Source organism: Cavia porcellus, unplaced genomic scaffold (genome assembly GCF_034190915.1).
Source record: "Cavia porcellus strain 051 isolate PalLab524CR breed Dunkin Hartley unplaced genomic scaffold, mCavPor4.1 scaffold_18, whole genome shotgun sequence".
Lineage (NCBI taxonomy): Eukaryota > Metazoa > Chordata > Mammalia > Rodentia > Caviidae > Cavia > Cavia porcellus.
In genome coordinates, this window is record NW_026947501.1 from 57331139 (window position 1) to 57351724 (window position 20586).

The following is a 20586-nucleotide window of genomic DNA, read 5'->3' on the forward strand; positions in this document are numbered from 1 at the left end:
AACATATGTGCACATATATATGTATATTTATGGTTTTTAAGAATCATATCAACTTTACCAAGTAAAAACCAGGTCATCCTATATTTGAGCCAGTTAAAAGGTTACAATTTTTTTTTAAATACAGCATTTTAATGTGGTAAAAAGACATAAAATAATTATATATGTTTTAGACTACTAAAAGGTGAATTCAAGTGTTTTGTTGAGAATTTTAATGTTGTCTGAGAAGCGAGAGGAAAGGTAATTGATGTAACCTCATTTGACAACTTATTTATTAGTTGTGCTTAGCAGTCTTTCCAAAGATAAAGACCCACTATAATGTTAAGAACCATGACCTCTATGTTTTCTTCAAATACTTTTATAGATACAGGTCTCTCACTTACATTTTTAATCTCTTTAATAAGTTCTGGGGACTGCTGCACTTCACCATCGGTGTGCAGCAGAGGGTCTGGTCAGATCTGGGGCACCTACATTTGCCTCCCCGTGCGTCTAGAGAACTGAGAATATCTCATCAAGCAAGGGAGCATCGCAGGTTCCAGAGGCCCCACGGCCTGTGGTAAGTACTCAGCGCACTCTGCCCAAAGCCCAGACTGTTCAGGACCCTCCAGGCTTCCGGGTGCACTGAAGTGGCTAAGTGGTTAGAGGCATCTACATCTGGCTCCCCATCCCAGCTGCACTTGGAGAACTGTGGACCTTCCAACAAGTAGGCGGGGGCATGCTATCCCCGGAAACCAGCCTATTTGGGACTCCTGCACCTAACCATTGGTGTGCACAGGAGAGGCTGGGCTGATCTGGGACACCTACATCTGCCTCCCCGTGTGTCTGGAGGACTGTGGATATCTCAGCAAGCAGGGGAGCATCACAGGTTCCAGAGGCCCCGTGGCCTGTGGTAAGTGCTCAGCACACTCTACGCAAAGCCCAGACTGATCGGGACCCTCCAGGCTTCTGGGTGCAGTGAAGTGCATAAGTGGGTTTGAGGCATCTACATCCGCCTCCCCATCCCAGGTGCGCTTGGAGAACTGTGGAGCTTTCAACAAGCAGGGGGGGCGCACAGTGTCCTGAAGCCCAGCTTATCTGGAACTACGGAGTTCTAAACAAGCAGAAGAGGGCCACTGGTTCTACAGGCCCAGTGGCTTGGGGTAATGGGGTGCCAGAGTCTCAGGAGCTGCGAACATAGAAGGAGAATTCCAACAAACCTTCAAGAAGCTTTCAAATAACACTTGAAACAGAGAAATATAGGAAAATGACAAAACGAAAGACCAAATTACAACCTCAAACCTCCGGCCCATCTTAAGAAACCCTAGAAGAAATGTACAGAGAAGAAAATATATGCCATTCACCTCAAATATCGGACACAATAGCTACTGAAATTAACAAGCAACTCCAGGAAGCTTTAAAGAAATTCAAACTCGAAAAAATCTCCCAGGTAAAAGAAGAAATGATAAAAGAAATGAAAGAGATTCTGAATATATCTAAAGAAAACACAGTTTAAAAAATTGGAGAAACTAAAAAAAACATAGAATCCCTAGATGAGCAATATAAGAAACAAACAGAATACATAATGCAGATGCACAGAGATATACAGGAAATAAAAAACTCCACTGAAAGTTGTAAAAACCACCTCAATGAAAGTGAAGATAGAATTTCAGACCTTGAAGACAGCATTGCAGCTAGTGAACAGGAAAGGAAAGACCTTTTAAAAATAACGAGGAATCAGGAAACAACAATTCAACAACTACAAGCTGATGCAAAGAAAAATAACATAAGAATGATAAGGATTAATGAAAAAGAAGGAGACAACATAAAGGATGTCAAGAGAATATTTAGAGAAGTAATAGCTGAAAATTTCCCAAGCATGAGATCAGAAACCGACATCGGGATCAGTGAAACATACAGAAATCCAAATGGTCATAACCAAAATAAAACTACACCCAGACATATAATAATCACCATCCCAGAAATCCAACACAAGAATAGATTATTAAAAGCTCTCAGAGAGAAAAGACAGATCACTTATAAAGGAAAAGCTATCAGAATCACAGCAGACGTCTCAGCACAAACAGGAAAGTCAAGAAGAGCATGCAGTGAAGTATTCCAGATCCTAAAGCAAAATGATTTCCAACCTAGACTGATGTATCCGGCAAAACTATCATTCAAAATTGATGGTGAAACACGATACTTCCATGACAAAGAACAGCTAAAGAACTTCATGAAAACCAAAAAAACGCTGCAAAAAATATTGAAAGACAGTTTAGATACACAAAGGAAAAAACCACTAAGCAAAGCAGATAATGAAACAGAACAAAAAGATAAAGATGCAACAGTAGAGTGATAGCATGTCAGCAATAAACCAGCACTTAACGGTAATAACCATTACTGTAAATGGTCTCAATACACCAATCAAAAGAAACAGACTAGCAGAATGGATCAAGAAACAAAATCCAACCATATGCTGTTTACAGGAATCTCATCTAACCCAGAAGGATACTCACAGACTGAAAGTCAAAGGATGGAAAACAATTCTTCATGCAGCAGGAATCCAAAGCAGGAGTAGCCATTCTGTTTGCAGACTATGTGAACTTTAAACCAACAATGACCATAAAGGACAAAGAACGTCACTACATACTCGTTAGGGGAAAACTCCAAGAGGAAGAGATAACTATCTTAAATATATATTCACCAAACTCCAGAGCACCGAGTTATATAAAACAACTATTAACAGAAATGAAAACTCAAATTATCAGTAACACAATTGTAACAGGAGACCTTAATACGCCATTGACACCAAGGGACAGATCAACCAAACAGAAAATGAGCAAAGAAATAATAGAAATAAATCACACCTGCGAACAAACGGATTTGATACACATATAAAGAATGTTCCACCCAACAACATCAGAATACACATTCTTCTCAGAAGTACATGGATCATTCTCTAAAATAGACCATATATTAGCTGACAGAACATATTTAAACAAATGCAAAAGAGTTGAAATCATCCCTTGCATGTTATCGGATCATAGCGCTCTGAAATTAGAAATGAATGATAAGAGATACTGCAAAAATCCCGCACACATGGAAACTGAATAACACACTCTTGAGTAATCAGTGGGTCACAGAAGAAATTAAAGAAGAAATTAAACAATACCTAAAAGAAAATGAAAATGCAGATACAACTTACCGGAATTTGTGGGATGCAATGAAAGCCGTCCTCAGAGGAAAATTTATTGCACTGAGTTCCCACATGAAGAAATCAGAACGAATACAAATAAATAACTTGATTCTACACCTCAAACAGCTAGAAAAAGAAGAGCAAGTCAAGCCCAAAGCCAAAAGAAGGTAGGAAATTATACAAATCAGAGCAGAAATCAATGCAATACAAACTAAGAAAACAATCCAAAGAATCAACGAATCAAAGAGTTGGTTCTTTGAAAGAATAAATAAAATCGATAAACCCATAGCAAACCTTATTTTAAAAAGGGAAGAAAAAGCTTAATTTCATGCAACAAGAACTGAAAAAGGTGAAATCAGTACAAACCCAACAGAAATACAGAATATCATCGACACCTATTTCAAAAACCTCTACTCTCAAAGGTTTGATAACACAGAAGAAACAGACAGATTCTTAGAAACATATGAAGTACCAAAGCTAGATTAAGAGGATGTAAAACTGTTGAATAACCCAATCTCTGTTAATGAAATTGAAAATGAAATTAAGTCCTTACCTACAAAGAAGAGCCCAGGCCCAGATGGATTCACTGCAGAATTCTACAAGAAATACAAAGAAGACCTAATGCCGACACTCCTCAAACTATTCAATGAAATTGAAAGGGAAGCAATCCTTCCTAAGTCATTCCTGGAAGCAAATATTACTCTAGTACCAAAACCTGAGAAAGACCCAACTGAAAAAGAGAACTATAGACCGATCTCCCTAATGAACAAAGATGCAAAAATCCTTAATAAAATATTGGCAAATAGGATGCAGCAAATCAATCAAGAAGATTATACATCATGACCAAGTGGGATTCATCCCAGGAATGCAAGGATGGTTCAAGATACGTAAATCAATAAATGTAATCCACCATATCAATAAAGCCAAAAGAATCACATGATCATTTCTATAGATGCAGAAAAAGCCTTCGATAAGGTACAAAATACATTCATGATAAGAACTTTACAGAAAATTGGAATAGATGGTCTTTACCTCAATATAATAAAGGCCATTTATGACAAACCAACAGCCAGCATCATACTAAATGGCCTAAAATTTAAAGCCTTAACTTTAAAATCATGCACAAGACAAGGATGTCCTTTATCACCACTCCTATTTAATATAGTACTGGAAGTACTAGCCAGGGCAATTAGGCAAGAGAGAGAAATAAAAGGGGTAAAGATAGGAAAAAAAGTTAAATTATCATTGTTTGCAGATGACATGATACTCTACATAGAATACCCCATAAACTCCATTGAAAGACTCTTAGATACAATAAATAAATTCAGTAATGTAGCTGGATACAAAATCAATACTCAGAAATCAATAGCATTCCTATACACGAACAACAAAATCACAGAGAGGGAAACAAGAGAAACCGCACTCCTCACATTAGCAAGCAAAAAAATGAAATACTTAGGAATTACTCTTACGAAAGAAGTGAAAGACCTATACAGGGAAAATTATAATACACTGAAAAAAGAAATTAAAGATGATCTCAGAAAATGGAAAAACATCCCTTGCTCATGGAAAGGAAGAACAAACATTATGAAAATGGCCATTCTCCCAAAACTGTTATAGAGATTCAATGCAATCCCAATAAAAACACCATCAACATACCTTATAGATCTAGAGAAATTCCTAAAATTCATCTGGAACCAGAAGAGACCTAGAATAGCAAGGACAGTTCTAAGCAGCAAAGGCAAGGCAGGAGGCATCACAATCCCTGACTTGAAGTTATACTACAAAGCAACAGTAGTAAAATCAACATGGTATTGGAATCAAAACAGAGCCGAAGATCAATGGAATAGATTATAAGATACAACCACAACTAGAAACACACTCAACCACCTTATCTTTGATAAAGGAGCCAAGCAGGTTCACTGGAAGAACGACAGTCTCTTTAATAAATGGTGCTGGAAAAACTGGCTCTCTATTTGCAGAAAACTAAAGCTAGACCCATGTCTATCACCATATACTAAATTAAAATCTAAATGGGTCAAAGATCTGAATATTAAAACACAAACACTAAATCTATTAGAAGGCAAATTGGGTAGAAACCTTGAAGACATAAGAGTAGGTAGAGAATTCATGAACAGGACTCAAATCGCACGGGAAATACTTCCCAGAATCAATAACTGGGACCACTTCTTATTAAAAAGTTTCTGCACATCAAAAGAAATCTCCAGCATAGTGAAAAGAAAACTCACAAACTGGGAAAAGATTTTAGTGAACTCTCAGACAAGGGACTCTTGTCTAAAACATATAAAGAATTAAAAAAAACTAAGACCCCCAAAATTCAAAGATCCAGTCCAAAAATGGGCATCTGAGATGAATACGCACTTCTCACATGAAGAAATACAAATGGCAAATAAATACATGAAAAAATGTTCATTATCATTGGTCATTAGAGAAATGCAAATTAAAACCACACTGAGATACCATCTCACTCTTGAAAGAATGGCCAGGATCAACAAAACCAACAATAACAAATGCTGGAGAGGCTGTCGGGAAAAAGGAACTCTCCTACACTGTTGGTGGGAATGTAGACTGGTACAACCTTTGTAGAGGTCTGGAGCTTTCTCAAAAAGCTAGGATTGGAAGTCCCATGTATTCCAGCTATTCCACTTCTAGGCATATTCCCAGAAGAACTGAAAGCATCATTCCACAGTGATATATGTGCACCTATGTTTATAGCAGCAATGTGTTTATATGTGCATCTATGTTTATGTGGCAGTGATATATGGCAGCAGTGATATATGTGCACCTATGTTTATAGCAGCACCTATGTTTATATGGCAATTTTTAATCGCCAGATCTTAGAAACAACACAAGTGTCCATCAACTGAGGAATGGATAAAAAAGTTGTGGTATTTCTATACAATGGAGTATTACTCAGCTATAAAGAAGGATCACATTGAGATATTTATCAATAAATGGGCGCAGCTTGAGACCATACTCATAAGTGAAATAAATCAATCTCGCATGTGTGAATACCGAATAGTTTCCCTAATGTAAAGAATGATTCAAATATATAAAAATATGTGGTAATCATGATTCCCCATTATGTGGCCTTGAAGCCTTACAAAGTTTTCACTTATTAATTGGAAAGGCTTTATTCTGGGCTTCTTGATCTGGAAATATTTGAAGCTATAGTATATGAAGTTTTATTTAAATATTTCAAGGAAAAAGACAGACACTATGGTAACTACTATTAAGTCGGGTTATTTGGTGGTGAAGCACTAAGTTGCTGAAACAGTCATGCTTTGACATGTATTGTTATATTGTTATGTCCTCTTTTATTTCAATCTCTCCCTTATTCATTAAAAAAATTATTTAGTTATTTTTATGGTTTTTTTTTAATTAAGGGGAAAAATATAAAAAATTAGCAGGATATATAATTGTAACTTTTTTTGATTTCCTATTAAATTGTTTTGAAGTCCTATAATACTCCCACTATCTTGTTTTGACTGATTAGACTCTGTTCCATTCTTTATGACAGTATCAAGTTTGAGGGTATAGGCAACTACTTTGAAGGCAATAAGATTCACTAAGATACCCATTCTGGTTTGACTATTGTCTCCTTTGGAAGTCCTGTAATGTTTACAATGGTTAAGTTTTATTGGTCTTGTTCTCTGCTGTTTTGTTCAACTTTATAATACCTAATGAGATAGACAATTCTTTTTAAGGAAACAAGAGACATTATGGTAACCATTGTTGATAACCTTGTACTCTGTTTTTACATCATGTGCTATGTCTATCCTTGGTTTTGACTGACAGCTTTGTTTTGCCATATTTGACTTTATTCTCCCCCCCCAAAAAAATAAGATCTAAGGAGTAATAAAACCCAAAATGTGTAAATTTTGTTGTAAAAAAGAGAAGGAAAAAAAGTGCTCTAAAACATACAACAGCAAGTATGTTTAGGGGTGTTAAAGAGCTGAGCATAATAATGTTTTTGGTTGGATCATTGAACACAACTGTTTGCAGTCTCACTGTTTGAATGTCCACTTTGTATGCTTTGATACTGTGACTTGAGCAACTATCTCTAAGATGATAATATGTAATCTATTAACTGGTGATTTCTTACTGTTTTTTTTTCTTTTTTTGTGGTTCTGTATTACTTATACCTTACACCGCTTTGTTTTGTTTTTTCTCTTCTTCCTTTTAAATAAATCTTTTTTAAAAAAAGGAACATATTGAAAGTACAAAAAAAATAAGTTATATATAGTGAAAAATAAGGATTCAATTTCATTATTTTTTATGCAGGTATCCAATTTTCATAGCACCATTTATGGGAGATTGTCCAACATGTGTTTTTAGCTCCTTTGTTAAAAATGAGTTTCTTTGGATTGTGGATATATTTTTAGGCTCTCAGTTTTGATCCACTGATCTGAGTGTTTCTTTCTGTGCAGATTCCACGGTTTATTTTAGTTTTAACTATAGCTTTGTAGTGCATTTCAAAATCAGATAATGTGACTCCTCTGACACATTCTTTTAGCAGTATCACTTTCCTATTCCATGTCTTCTATGGGTCTATCTGAAATTTAGGATTGTTTTTCCTAGCTTTATGAATTTGATAGTTGTAGACATCCTTCTTGTCAGAGTGCTAATTTTCTGCAATCTGTTTGTGAGTAGCTTGGTAAGGAGTTTTGCATCTATGCTAATTCACAAGAATGGCCTGTAATTCTCTTTTTTGTTGAGTCTTTCTCTGTCCTCCACTCCCAAGGCAATTCTTGCTTCCAGGAATGAGTATCAGAATATTGCTTTCCTTTAAATTTCATTAAAAAGTTTGAGGAATAGGGGCACTAGTTCCTCTCCACAGTTATTATAAGATTCAGCAGTGAATTGGTCAGGATCTCGGCTTTTCCTTGTATTTTTAAATTGCTGTAACCATTTTATTGATTAATACTGGATTATTTAGAATTTTTGTATCTTCTCGATTCATGTTGTATAATTCATCTGTTTCTAGAAATCCACCCCTTTTGCTGGAGTTTTCCAAATTATTAGAGTATAATTTCTCAAATTAAGTATTTATGATCTTTTAAATATCTGGAGACTCCATTGTGATTTCACCAGTTTTCCTTTTAATTGCATGGATTTGGTTCTTTCATTTTTTATGAGATAGATTAAAGGTTTTTCTATTTCATTAAATCTTTCAAAGAACTGACTCTTTGATTCATTGATTCTTTTATTGTTTTTTACTCTTAATTTCATTTAAGTCCTAAAAGAAAACAACTTCTAACCCAGATTGCTCTATCCTTGCAACATTGTCTTTCAAAACTGATTAAAAAGATACCTCCATGAAAAAATAACATATAGAGAAATTCATGGCCACCAACCCATCAGTCCAAAATGTTCTGAAAGATGCTCTAGAAAGTGATAACAATGTTAATTCCAATAGTCCCAACAAAATGGATCCACCAGGCAAGACAAGCAAATACACAAAAGGGAAAGAAAGAGAACCAACAACAAGAAAATATGATAAGGATATATCAGTAAATATTTATAATCAACATTGGTGAATAGTCTAAATTCACCAATCAAAGAAACAGACTGGCAGAATTGATCAAGAAAAATGTCCAACTATGTGCTTCATGTAAGAAGCATTTCACTCAGGGCTGGGGATTTAGCTCAGCAGCATAAGCACCTGCCTTGCAAGCAGGCGGTCATGAGTTCGATCCCCGGTATCAATTAAAAAAAAAAAAAAAAAACAAGAGGCATTTCACTCAATTATATAAGATGAACACTAATGAACATGAAAAATAAGATAAATGGTACAATATACAATTGTAATTGTAATACAATTATAGTGAATAACCTGATTGCCCCATCATCACAAAAAAAGACCAACTAAATAACAAATCAGTGAAGAAATATCAGAGCTGCACCAAATCTCTGAGCAAGTGAACTTAGTACATATCTACAAAGTCCCCATCAAAAATGCACATTTCTAGTATCAGTACCCAGGACTTTCACCAAAATAGACCATATCCTATCTCATAGAACATGACCAAATAAAGACAAAGGAATTGAAACTGTACCATGCATATGATTGAATCATAGTGCAGTGAAATTGAATATCATCAGCAAAAGGAAACCACAAAAGAACAACATAAAGGGATGAAAATTAATAACACCATATTATGAAATCATAGAGCAATGAAATTGAATAGTATCAGCAAAAGGAAACCAAAGAACTACATAAAAGGATGAAAATTAATAACATGCTACTGTCTAACCTTTGAGCTACAGATAAAAGAAATTAGACATTTTCTACCATTGAGCTGTAATATCAATGCAACATATGGGTAACAATGAAAGCATTCATATTAGGGAAATTTATGGCAGTGAATACTCACATCAGGAAAACATTCAGCTTCAATAATGTTCAACCTCCAGTTTCTAGAAAACAAAAACCAAAACAAGTTAAACCCAAAGTGTACAAGAACGGGAATTTTAAGCTGGTATTTTATGCCACTTTACTGTTTTGATTTTTGTCTAATTTGAATTAATCTTAGTCTTCTTTGCATCATCTAGATGATGTTGTATTCATTTTGCTTGTTCAGTGATTATATCTAAATTTTCTTGAAAACAACTCTAATATCTAATTCACATTGGACATTTCAATTGACCATATTTTTTATAGAATTTCTGATCCTCTGAATTTTTATGTGGAGTACTGATATGGACTGTAATACTTTCTTATGATTGTCACACATATTTTGCATCATTTTGTTTATCTGTTGTAGCTTTTTATGAATGTCTTTTACTGTTTCACTTATTATTTGGACCAATATCTTTTTAGTTAGGCCCTCATCGTGCTTGCAAAATGTCTTGTTGATGCTTTGTTGTCTTTGTTGACATTATTTTGAATAGATCACGCATGTGACATTAGCTTTCTCCCATTGTACGCCCAACTGATTTTCTTTGCAGTAGTTGGGAGTATTTGGAGTATTTTATTGGCCGTGTCTCATGTTTATATTTTGTTTATGTGCCTGCTATTGTTTTTGTTTTTTATGTGTTCAGGCTTATAGGTTGAAGTAGAAAGCTTTATTTTTAGTATGGAGATATTAATGTCTGTTTTTCTGTGATGCCCTCTGGGCATGGCTAACAATTGGTCTTTTGCTCTGCCCCAAGTATCCAACCACCTGTTGATTTGAGAGATGGGATGTTGCAGTGTACTTAACCAGTACAGATTTCCAGGAATTGGCCATATTATTAATGACTACAAGGCAATTCATATAGCTGTTATTCCATGACAACAGTAACAGATAGTGATGCACAGGTAGCCCACTGGTATGCATTTCATGCCATAGGTAAATTCCTAGGGGCGGGGAAGATGGCCTCAAGATAGAGCCTCTGGTTCTGCCTCTCAGCTTTCCTCTGGCTACAGTGTCCCATCTAGGGCAAAAACCTTTCAGGGGTGTTTTAATGTGAGGTTAGGGAATAGGGCATGTGTATGTTTTTAGGGTGAGCCTGGGTAACAGGGCATGTGTTTTTTTGGGTGAGCCTGGGGAGCAGGGAATGTGGGTTTTTAGGGTGAGGCTCAGAAGCAGGGCTTCTGTGTATTTTAGCATGAAGTTGGGGAACGAAGCACGTGTTTTTACGGTGAGCCTGGGGAACAGGGCTTTTGTGTTTTCGAGTGAAGTTGGGGAGGGTGAGGTTGGGGAACAGCGCTTGTGCGTCTTTTGGGGGTGAGGTTGGGGACCTGGGCATGTGTGTGTTTACTGTGAGATTAGGGCACGGGGCATGTGTGTATTTTTAGGGTGAGGGTGGGGAACAGGGCATGTGTGTGTTTTATTAGGTTAGATGATGAGAATCATGAGAGCTCAGACCCTCTTTGTGTGATTTTCTGTTTTACAAAGCTTTGGACACAGAACTACCAAAAACACACAGAAAGACAGACAGACATCCCATCTGGAATGATGTGGCTAGCTAGAATCTGACATTGCTTTTTGCTCAGGAGACACATACACCCGTCGGTCTCCCACTTCTTTGGTCAGGCAAACTGGCGGCTTCTTGTCCCATGTCTGTGTTTGTGACTGGGTACTGCTCTTTCTGATTTGCTCATGGCAGGGGGACTCGTACCCTGAGTAATCTTCTGGTCTCCAGATTCAGATACGAGAGAGCTACTACTTACAGACATGCGGGGCTCAATCTCTGGAGTCAGGTATAGGTCAGACACTAGTTGCACATAAGCAGGGTTCGCTCCAGATGGCATCTAATCAGTGATGCAGAGCTAAGACAGACGCAACTGTTTCAAAGCCTGGCCAAGGGAATGAGTTAAGCGTACCCCCAAAGGACAAAGTCACAGAGCTTCTGAACTGAGAGAACCATAGAAAACAAAGACAACCCATCAGAAATGAGATTTAGAGGGTCTGGCATTGACTTTGCGTCGACAGACACCACAGCCATCTCCCCAATTCAGTGGTTTGTTGGTGCAGTGAGGCTCCAGAGATGGCTATGTGGACATCAGCAGAATCCGAGTCCAGCAGTGGTAGGTCATCAGGTCATCCCACTCATTATGCTTTTCTCAAAGGACTCACTCAGACTCTTAGCAATTCTCAAATGTTTCTCTCCCTCCTCCCTGGTGGGGGTCCAGATACGGGACAAGGGTTAGTTCAATGCAGAGCTGGAGAGAGATGGTAGCTGGTGATGCCGAGCCACAGGGGCAGGGACAGAGCTGAGGGAAGGCCCTGTCCCAGTGGGTGGAAAAGAGGGGAAATTGCAGGAGAGTCTTCTGCTTGTCCATAGCAACAGAGGTGAGGTGAGGTGAGGAGTGCAAGGCTGGCGAACCCAAGGCCCTACACGGGCTCCTGGCCTACGACACTAACCAGCCCTGTTCAGAGCTTGGTCTTCAACCCATGTGTTTTAGCACCCCGGATCCTCAAACAGGGCACTGAAAGGTAACCCTGAACCATGAAAACAACCCTTGGCCCTAACCCTAACCCTAAGGCATCCCTCCCTGGGCACTCTGGGCCCAACATTCTGAGCATAACCATCAACCGACCCAACCCTCACTCAGAGCCCAGAAACATGACCCTATACCCTAAAACCCTAACCCAAACTTTCGGCCTACCTGACCCTCACTTGGAGCCCTGAAACACAGCCCTAAACCCTAAGCTGAATACTCATGCAGAGCTGTGGCATGGCTGGACTGAGAACGAGACGTCTCAGGGAGCAACATAGGCTACCGCTAAGGACACCTGGCTCCAATCCCAATTAACAGGATGGAGATTGTGGCATGTCACTCCTGTCATGGAATTTACCTGGACTTCCTTCTAAGACAGTTCAAATTAATTAGCACAGTCTGTTGCTTTGAGGGGTCCTTACGGCCTTCCCAAGGTTCTTTTTAGGTTTCCTGATTTTTCCATTCTAACCCCTTCTTTGTTTGAATACTAAATAAATACAGGCCACCCAGAAACATTCCCTATCTTATCCCAGTCTCGAACTCAGAGTTTTGATCCTCCTGGAACCCTAAAAATCACCATTTGTCACATTTATTTAAGCCTTCACCATACATTCATTTGAGAGGCTGCGGATCTTGGCCAGGCTCTGATAGTGGATATGGAAATTACGATAGGGCTGAAGACTGTTAGGCCTTTGGGATGCTATGGCTACCAAAGAAACAAGGATGAAAGCAGAAAAGAATCAAAAAAGAACAAAAAAATACATACCAATTCCAAAGGTCAGTAGGCCAATTAATCCTGCACAGACAAACTGGACAAAACATTTTTAAGTGATCAATGTGTCTATGTGAACACATGTAAAAGTAATGTCATCTCTTCTGTATCTTTCTACTACATGAAGCAAACTGAAACACTTCTCTTAGTTATGGAATATGTTGTGTAAACAGCATAGTTGTTTGTTTCATACAAATGTCAACTTCATGACTTTTGAAGTCTATCCAACTTTCACCTCAACTCACTCACTGAATTCATACAATTTTGATTTGTCAAATTGAAACAACATAAAAAAGACCTAGTTCGTCCACTAAAGTGTAAACTTAATACAATGATAAAAGGTTTTTTAATATGGTGTGAAAATATATCTTTAGAATACATATTCAAACTGTTACAAAAATCATGTTTAACAGATTTAATAGTATTTCATAAGCTTTGAACAAGTCATGTTAGGGTTTCAACAAGTTAAATTCAAATAAAAAAAGAATTGGCATGGGAAAATTCTAAAACTCAAAACTATCTTGTAGAAATGAGACTTTTAAAGATATGGGACATTAATCATTTGGACATTTTCAAGTATTTTAAAATGAGCTTTCATTTTTATAATTTCTTTTTCTTCACAAGATAGGTATATATAAACATGTACATTCATGAACACACAATCACAACTTTGATTGTTCTCTTGTTCCAAAAGCTAATCAAGCTTGTCATTTTATAAAAATTTTTGCATATTTAAAATATACAATGTAAATCTAAATCAAAGTTTATATTCTATATTCAAAGGAGTGAACAAATGAAAAATTAAAGGAAAAAATTTTATAAGCAGTAATTCAAGATTTGAAAAGGCGGTATAATACACCTATAGTATCATTTGTATAACTATCATAATTTCTCAGTAATTACCAGAAACAATAGATAAAAATTCATTAGAAATAATAATTCTCCAAATAATTTGCATTTAATGACATTGGGGAAAAGGATTAATAAACATGTCACTCAATTATTTACCTAATTGTATATTATGTCATCTAGAATTTTAAGCAGAATGTCTGTGACAGAAAGACATCATTCAAATACAAGTTAAAAACATCAGACACTTTTACTTACAAAAATCATGCATAATTGCAAATATTCCAAAGACATTGTAAAGAAATGTATAGATTAAAAACTTTCAGGGATCCTACTCTTCAAAGCATGATTTGAGAGCTGTGATTTATTCAGTTTTCAAAAGAATATTCTGTAAGTTAAATTTCTATTCTTTCAGAGATGTTTTCTGTATTATTCTCTGATATCTAGTCAAGATTAATTTATCACATCCACTAATGTGTCCAGTAAGCTTTAAGCAAATGTTGAAGGAATTCCCAGGTTTTCTATACTTGTAAGATTTTTCTCTAGAAAGAACTCTCTTATCTATATGAAACTAAGGCATAAATAAGGCTTGCTACACATTTCACATTTATGAAGGATTCTTCTCCAGTATGTTTTTTGTGGTACTCTGACATCAAATGTTTTCCCAGTCATTACATAAATGAAGTTTAAAATCTGAAGAGTTGCCACTTTGGTCAGGAATTTAGCTTAGTGGCGTAAGTGCCTACTTGGCAAATGCGAGGTCAGGAGTTTGATCCCTGGCACACACAAAAAAAGTTTCCACTTTACATGTTTAGAGTTTATCCTCACTATGAATATTCTGGTGCTGAGTAAGGTTTGAGCTTTGATTAAAAGCTTTGCCACATATTTTACATTTATAGGGTTTTTCTCCAGTATGAATTCTCTGGTGACGGGTAAGGTGTGAGCTTTGAGTAAAAGCTTTGCCACATTCTTTACATTTGTATGGCTTCTCTCCAGTATGAATTCTATTGTGCTGAGATAGAGTTGAACGATCATTAAAGGCTTTGCCACATTCTTTACATTTGTATGGTCTCTCTCCAGTATGAACACTGTGATGGTTAGTAAGGGTTAAACAATCACTAAAGACTTTGCCACATTCTTTACAACTGTAGAGTTTCCCTCCATTATGAGTTTTCTGATGCACAGTAAGTCGAGAGCTTTTATTAAAGCCCTCCCCACATTCTTTACATTTGTATCGTTTCTCACCAGTATGAATTCTTTTGTGTTGGATCAGGGCAGAACAATCACTAAAAGCTTTGACACATTCTTTACATTTGTAGGGTTTCTCTCCAGTATGTATTCTCTGGTGTACAGTAACACTTGAAATTCGTTTAAATGCTTTGCCACATTCTTTACATTTGTAGGGTTTGTCTCCAGAATGAACTCTCTGATGGAGAGTAAGATTTGAAGAACCATTAAAGGTTTTACCACATTGTTTGCATTTGTAGGGTTTCTCTCCTAAGTGAATTATCTGATGCCGAATGAGGTTTGAGCTTTGATTAAAAGCTTTGCCACATTCTTTACATCTGTAGGGCTTCCCTCCTATATGAATTCTCCGGTGTTGAATAAGGTTTGAAATTTGAATAAAGGATTTGCCACATTCTTTACATTGGTAGAGTCTCTCTCCAGTATGATGTTTCTGATGTTGAGTAAGGTTTGAACGAACGTTAAAGGCTTTGCCACATTCTTTACATTTGTAGGGTTTTTCTCCTGTATGGATTCTTTTGTGTACAGAAAGGTTAGCAATTTGATTAAAAGCCTTGCCACATTCTTTACATTTGTAGGGCTTCTCTCCAGTGTTATGAATTCCTAGGTGGTTTCTAAGGCTTGAATACAGGGTAAAGGCTTTGCCACATTCACTACACTTGTAGGGTTTCTCCCCAGTATGAATTCTGTAATGTTGTGCAACATATGAAAGTCTGTTAAAGGCTTTGCCACATTCTTTACATTTGTAAGGTTTCTCACCAGTATGAATACTATGATGTCGGGTAAGGACTGAGATCTGGTTAAAAGTTTTGCCACATTCTTTACATTTGTAGGGTTTTTCTCCTGTATGAATTCTCTGGTGCTGTCGAAGGCTTGAGTCCTGAGCAAAGGTTTTGCCACATTGTTTACACTTGTAAGGTTTCTCTCCAGTATGAATTCTCTGATGTCGGGAAAGACCTGAGGTTTGATTAAAGGTTTTGCCACATTCTTTACATTTGTAGGGTTTCTCTCCAGTACTATGAATTCTCAAGTGTTGTCTAAGTCTTGAATCCTGGGTAAAGGCCTTCCCATATTCTTTACATTTGTAGGGCTGGTCTCCGCTCAAATTTTGAGTTAGGCCTAAGATCTGATTAAAAGCTTTGTTACATTCTTTATATTTGCAGGATTTCTTTCTAACACCATGAATATGCAGGTGTTGTTTAAGCCTTGAATCCTGGGTAAAGGTTTTGCCACACTCTTTACATTTGCAAGATTTCTCTCCAGAATCAATTTTCTGATGTTGAACAAGGCCTGAAATTTGATTTAAAGCTTTGCCACATTCTTTATATTTGTAAGTGTTGTTTTGAACATAGATACTTGGAAGGGTAGCAAAATTTGAGTATTTAAAGATTTTCCCACATTTTTTGTCTTGGTAAAGATCCTCTGGAAAACAAGTCCACTCATGTTTCCAAGGATTTGAGCCATAGATGAAGTTTTTATGAGTTTCGTCATATTCATGTATCTTCTCACCAATGTAAGTATACATGTAATTATTTATACTAGACCCCTGGCCAAACATCTTACTAGTTTCATTATGAATGTAGTGTACATTCCGGATATCTATCTCTGCATTTGGGTTAAGCAATAATGGGTAAGTAAACATCTCATAATCATTAAAACTGTGTATTTTGACAAAAGGAAAAGTTCTTTCTTGACTGGAAGATGCATTTTTTCTAAAAGGACTCTCAGACTGATCATATTTATTAATATCTTCATTTTTAAATCTATTGTCAATAGAAATGTTTAAGTTAAAGTTTAACTCAGTGGCATGAAGTAGGCCCCTTTTCAGATTCTCTGTATTTCCTTTCAGAGGAAAGTTATGTTTCAAAATTTGGTGTGGACACTCACTTATAGAAACACATGGCTCTTCAGAAGTAACTAGCATAAATTGAGACTTTTTCTGAGATGATGTATGTTCTTGATCTCCATGGACAAACAATTTTTTGCTGTGGACAGGTATCACACATTGATCGTGTCCGTCGTAACAAATGTTCTGACTTTCACTTTCATCCATGCTTTTCCATTCTTTCTTTAAGAATAAACTGTCAGGGCCATAATTTCCATATCTTCCCTTTTTCATATTCTGGAACAAATGTTTTATGCACTGCTCTCCTGAAAAGTCTTGGGTATAAGGAGAAGATTCAGCTGTAATAAATTAAAATAGCCAGTTACCTCACATAATAGACTGCAGGGAATATACTTTGCAAATTATAATGAAGCTGAGGACATCAGTGGGATAGGAGAATAGTAAACTGTAACGACTCTAGAGATGCACGAACTTAAAAATATACTGACTATATTGTTTTGTGAAAGCTTCCAAAACTAAGGGCTTATAGCACTCCAGATAAGCACAACATGGCAGGCGGGGAGGGTTAGAGGAATACCATATTGGAAGAAAAAGATATTTGCTATTTTTGTCAACCATAGATCATCTTTTTCCCTAGAGCATTGTGGAATTAGGAAAAAACAAAAGAACAAAACAAAACCAAACTAACTCCTATCTTCTCCCACAGGACAGAAAAACAGGTATCTTGGTTAATCTTCTCTCACTGTTAAGACAAAATAACTGTCGCCCAAACTGAAGGAAGGAAAGGTTTATTTATCTTACAACTTTGGAGGTTTCATTCCATACTTAGCTGGTTCCAAGGCAGGGGAACATGGCTGTTTATGGTGGCCAAAGGCAACAACAGTGAAAAGGCAAAAAGGGGAAAGCATGCCTCCTTTCCGCCCTTAAACTACATGCCAGCTCCGTGTGGATGCAGCACTTACACTGCCAATCCCAGTGCTAGACAACAACCAACCACAAATGCTAGATTCAGCTGTCTCCATGACTGCACCACGCTTGGGGGAGCATCCAAAACAAGAGAAAAACATACAAATGCTGGCTTTCTTGGGGGATTTTCATTTTGTTCATTTTTAATTCTGCTTATTTATCCTGAAACAGAGTTCAATATGTAATAGGTTTACTTGGGGACAAATGACTCAGTTTTGAAATTTTTAAAAAATTTTTATTACTACTGATTTCATTGCAAATTAAATTCTATTTATTTATGAAGTATATCATAACATTTTAAAGTGTAGATGTGCTAGAATCTCCAAATCTAGATAAATAACACATGCACTATATTACAAAATTATTTTTGTGCTTAGCATATTTTACACTCTATTATCATTTATTAAGCATATATTAATTACACTCACCATGTTGTAGAGTTCTTGTATTCTTCATATGTATTAAACTAAAATTTTGTACCCTTTTCCAACATTACTCTGACCATTACCCATAAAAAGCACAGCCCTAATAATCAATGTTAGGCTCTTAAAACTTCTGATTTCCACATTAGCAGACTCCACATAAGATCATGCTGTAATTTATTTTGTTGTCTCCCTTACTTCATATCACATGAAGTCTGTATGTTCTCTTAAGTGTGCACCCATGTTGCTATGACAAGTTTTTCTTTAATGCTAAATAGTAATCCACTTGATTTGGGATTTCTATTTGTTCATCTATTGATGGGCACTAACATTGTTGCTGTTCTTGGCTACTGTGAAACAATGATGCACTGAACACAGTAGTGAAAACAACTCTTCAACATAATCATTTCATTTCTTTTTGGTGGTATTTTGAGAATTGTTGGATCATATAATCATTCGAATTATGATTTCTTTATAAACTTCCACACTGTTGTTCAATGTGATCACTTATATTTAGATGTTTACTCAAAGCCTGCTGGGCTTCCAGATGAGGCTTTTGGAAGTGATTGGCTCACAGGTGCAATTACTAGATTAATTCACTTACTGGATTAGCTAGACCTAGACTACCAGAAATAGTAAGGAAAATAATTTCCACTGAAAAATAAAATGCTCACAGCAACATAAAGCATGAAATTCTAATGCTCTCTGGGAAAAAGAGGCATAACACAAAAACAAATTCTATTTGCTATAGAATTTGAAAGAAAAAGCATTTAAAAATTATCATAAACCTCTGCTAAAGGATACATAAAATGGTTACTCTGACACTGATAACATGAAAGAGCAAAATTAAAATATTCGTGAGGAATTAAAATGGATTTATTACCAATTTAAAATACAGTGTAGGATGTATGCCTTCAACACCAGTACTCTGGGTAGCTGAGACAGAAGAATTATAACTCTAAGCCCAGCATGCACAATTTAGTGACTTAGGAAGACCCTGAGCAAAAATGAAAAATAAAGGGGCTGGAGATGTACATTACTGCAAAGGCCCTGGGTTCAAACCACAATACCACTAGATACATACTTACATATATACAATAAATTACAGTGTTGGGACTTTAGGGTGCTTTTTATATAATGTCATGTAAATGACAATATAAACAAAGAAGAATGGGGAAAGGGCAAACACATGTCACTATAAAAAAATGAAGCTCGACATTAAAATATATATAGAGAAAACAATTACAATACATAAAACACTGTCTTTTTTCTTTCTTTAGTATTCAAAGATCTTGGTTTATTAACACAATTTTCAGGGCAAAAATCATTCAGTATATGAATGACTGAAAAGTAATTTTTTAGTTACCTGCTTAAAAAATAACTAAAAGGTATTTCACGAGGTGATACCATCTAGTAAATGAAATGACAAGATGCACAACCAGAGCTGACTTGATTCTCAAGTCTATCCTTCCACCTCCTTCCACCTAGGTAGGAAAATGCCTCTTGGCATCTAGGCTGAGTGAGAGCAGATCTGCTATCCACTGTGCAGCAATGAACAGCTCCCAGGGAGAGGTCACTATGGCTGAGGGTGGAGCCAGATATAAAAGAAGCTGCCCGACTGCACAGCTGAAAGTAGGAATCAAGGGATTCTATGTGTTTTTGTTGACTGAGCAACTTTAAATTATTAAGCCAATTTTGTTATAGGAAACCCTATATAATACAACTCAGAGCTTGGGTTGCTTAAAAAGTATTTCAAACTAAACTTCAGTAATACTATTTCAATATTAATTAAATAATTTCTAAATACCAAAAATAAGTCCTTCCTTTTCAGCAATTTCTTCAAATATAAAAGAATTTATACTTAATCAGAAAAATATGCATTTGTTAATGAGATTCAATTTTTTTTAAAAAAATCAAACTACAGTGGACCTTTGAGTTATGACCAGCCTCACCTACAAACAACTTGGGCTACAACCAGAATTTTAGATTTAATTTACAACCAAAGTTTTGAGTTGCAACCCAAATGCTGGCCAGTTGTGCAGGTGTAAATAAAGATTCACAATGCCAGAAAAGCATACGTAAATGTCAGTCTGAACCCAGATGTTTGTTTGTGGGTGTAATTTCAGTCAGTACTTTATATAATTGCTACAATTACTGTTATCAAATTGGCCCCCAAAAATCTGGGAAAGAAGCTAGGGAAAGAGAAGCTTAAGAAAGCAACCACAGGGCTGGGGAATTAGCTCAGTGGCATAAGCACCTGCCTTGCAAGCAGGCAGATGTGAGTTCGATCCCTGGTACCAATTAAAAAAAATAAAATAAAATAAATTTTTTTAAAAAAATAGAACAAAGAAAGCAACTACTATTTAA

General features: G+C 36.4%; 1 protein-coding gene across 4 annotated transcripts in view; it reads right to left on the reverse strand.

Moving 5' to 3' along the window:
• Positions 1-13218: 13218 nt before the first annotated feature.
• The window catches only part of LOC134470270 (zinc finger protein 420-like), a 50609-nt gene continuing 43241 nt past the window's right edge, over positions 13219-20586 (reverse strand). For all 4 annotated transcript variants that reach the window (XM_013147362.3, XM_063230025.1, XM_063230026.1 and 1 more), the window contains one exon: positions 13219-17169. In XM_013147362.3, the coding sequence (XP_013002816.1) occupies positions 14552-17169 (2618 nt within the window). In that variant the 3' untranslated portion in view covers positions 13219-14551. The remainder of the gene's footprint in view (positions 17170-20586) is intronic.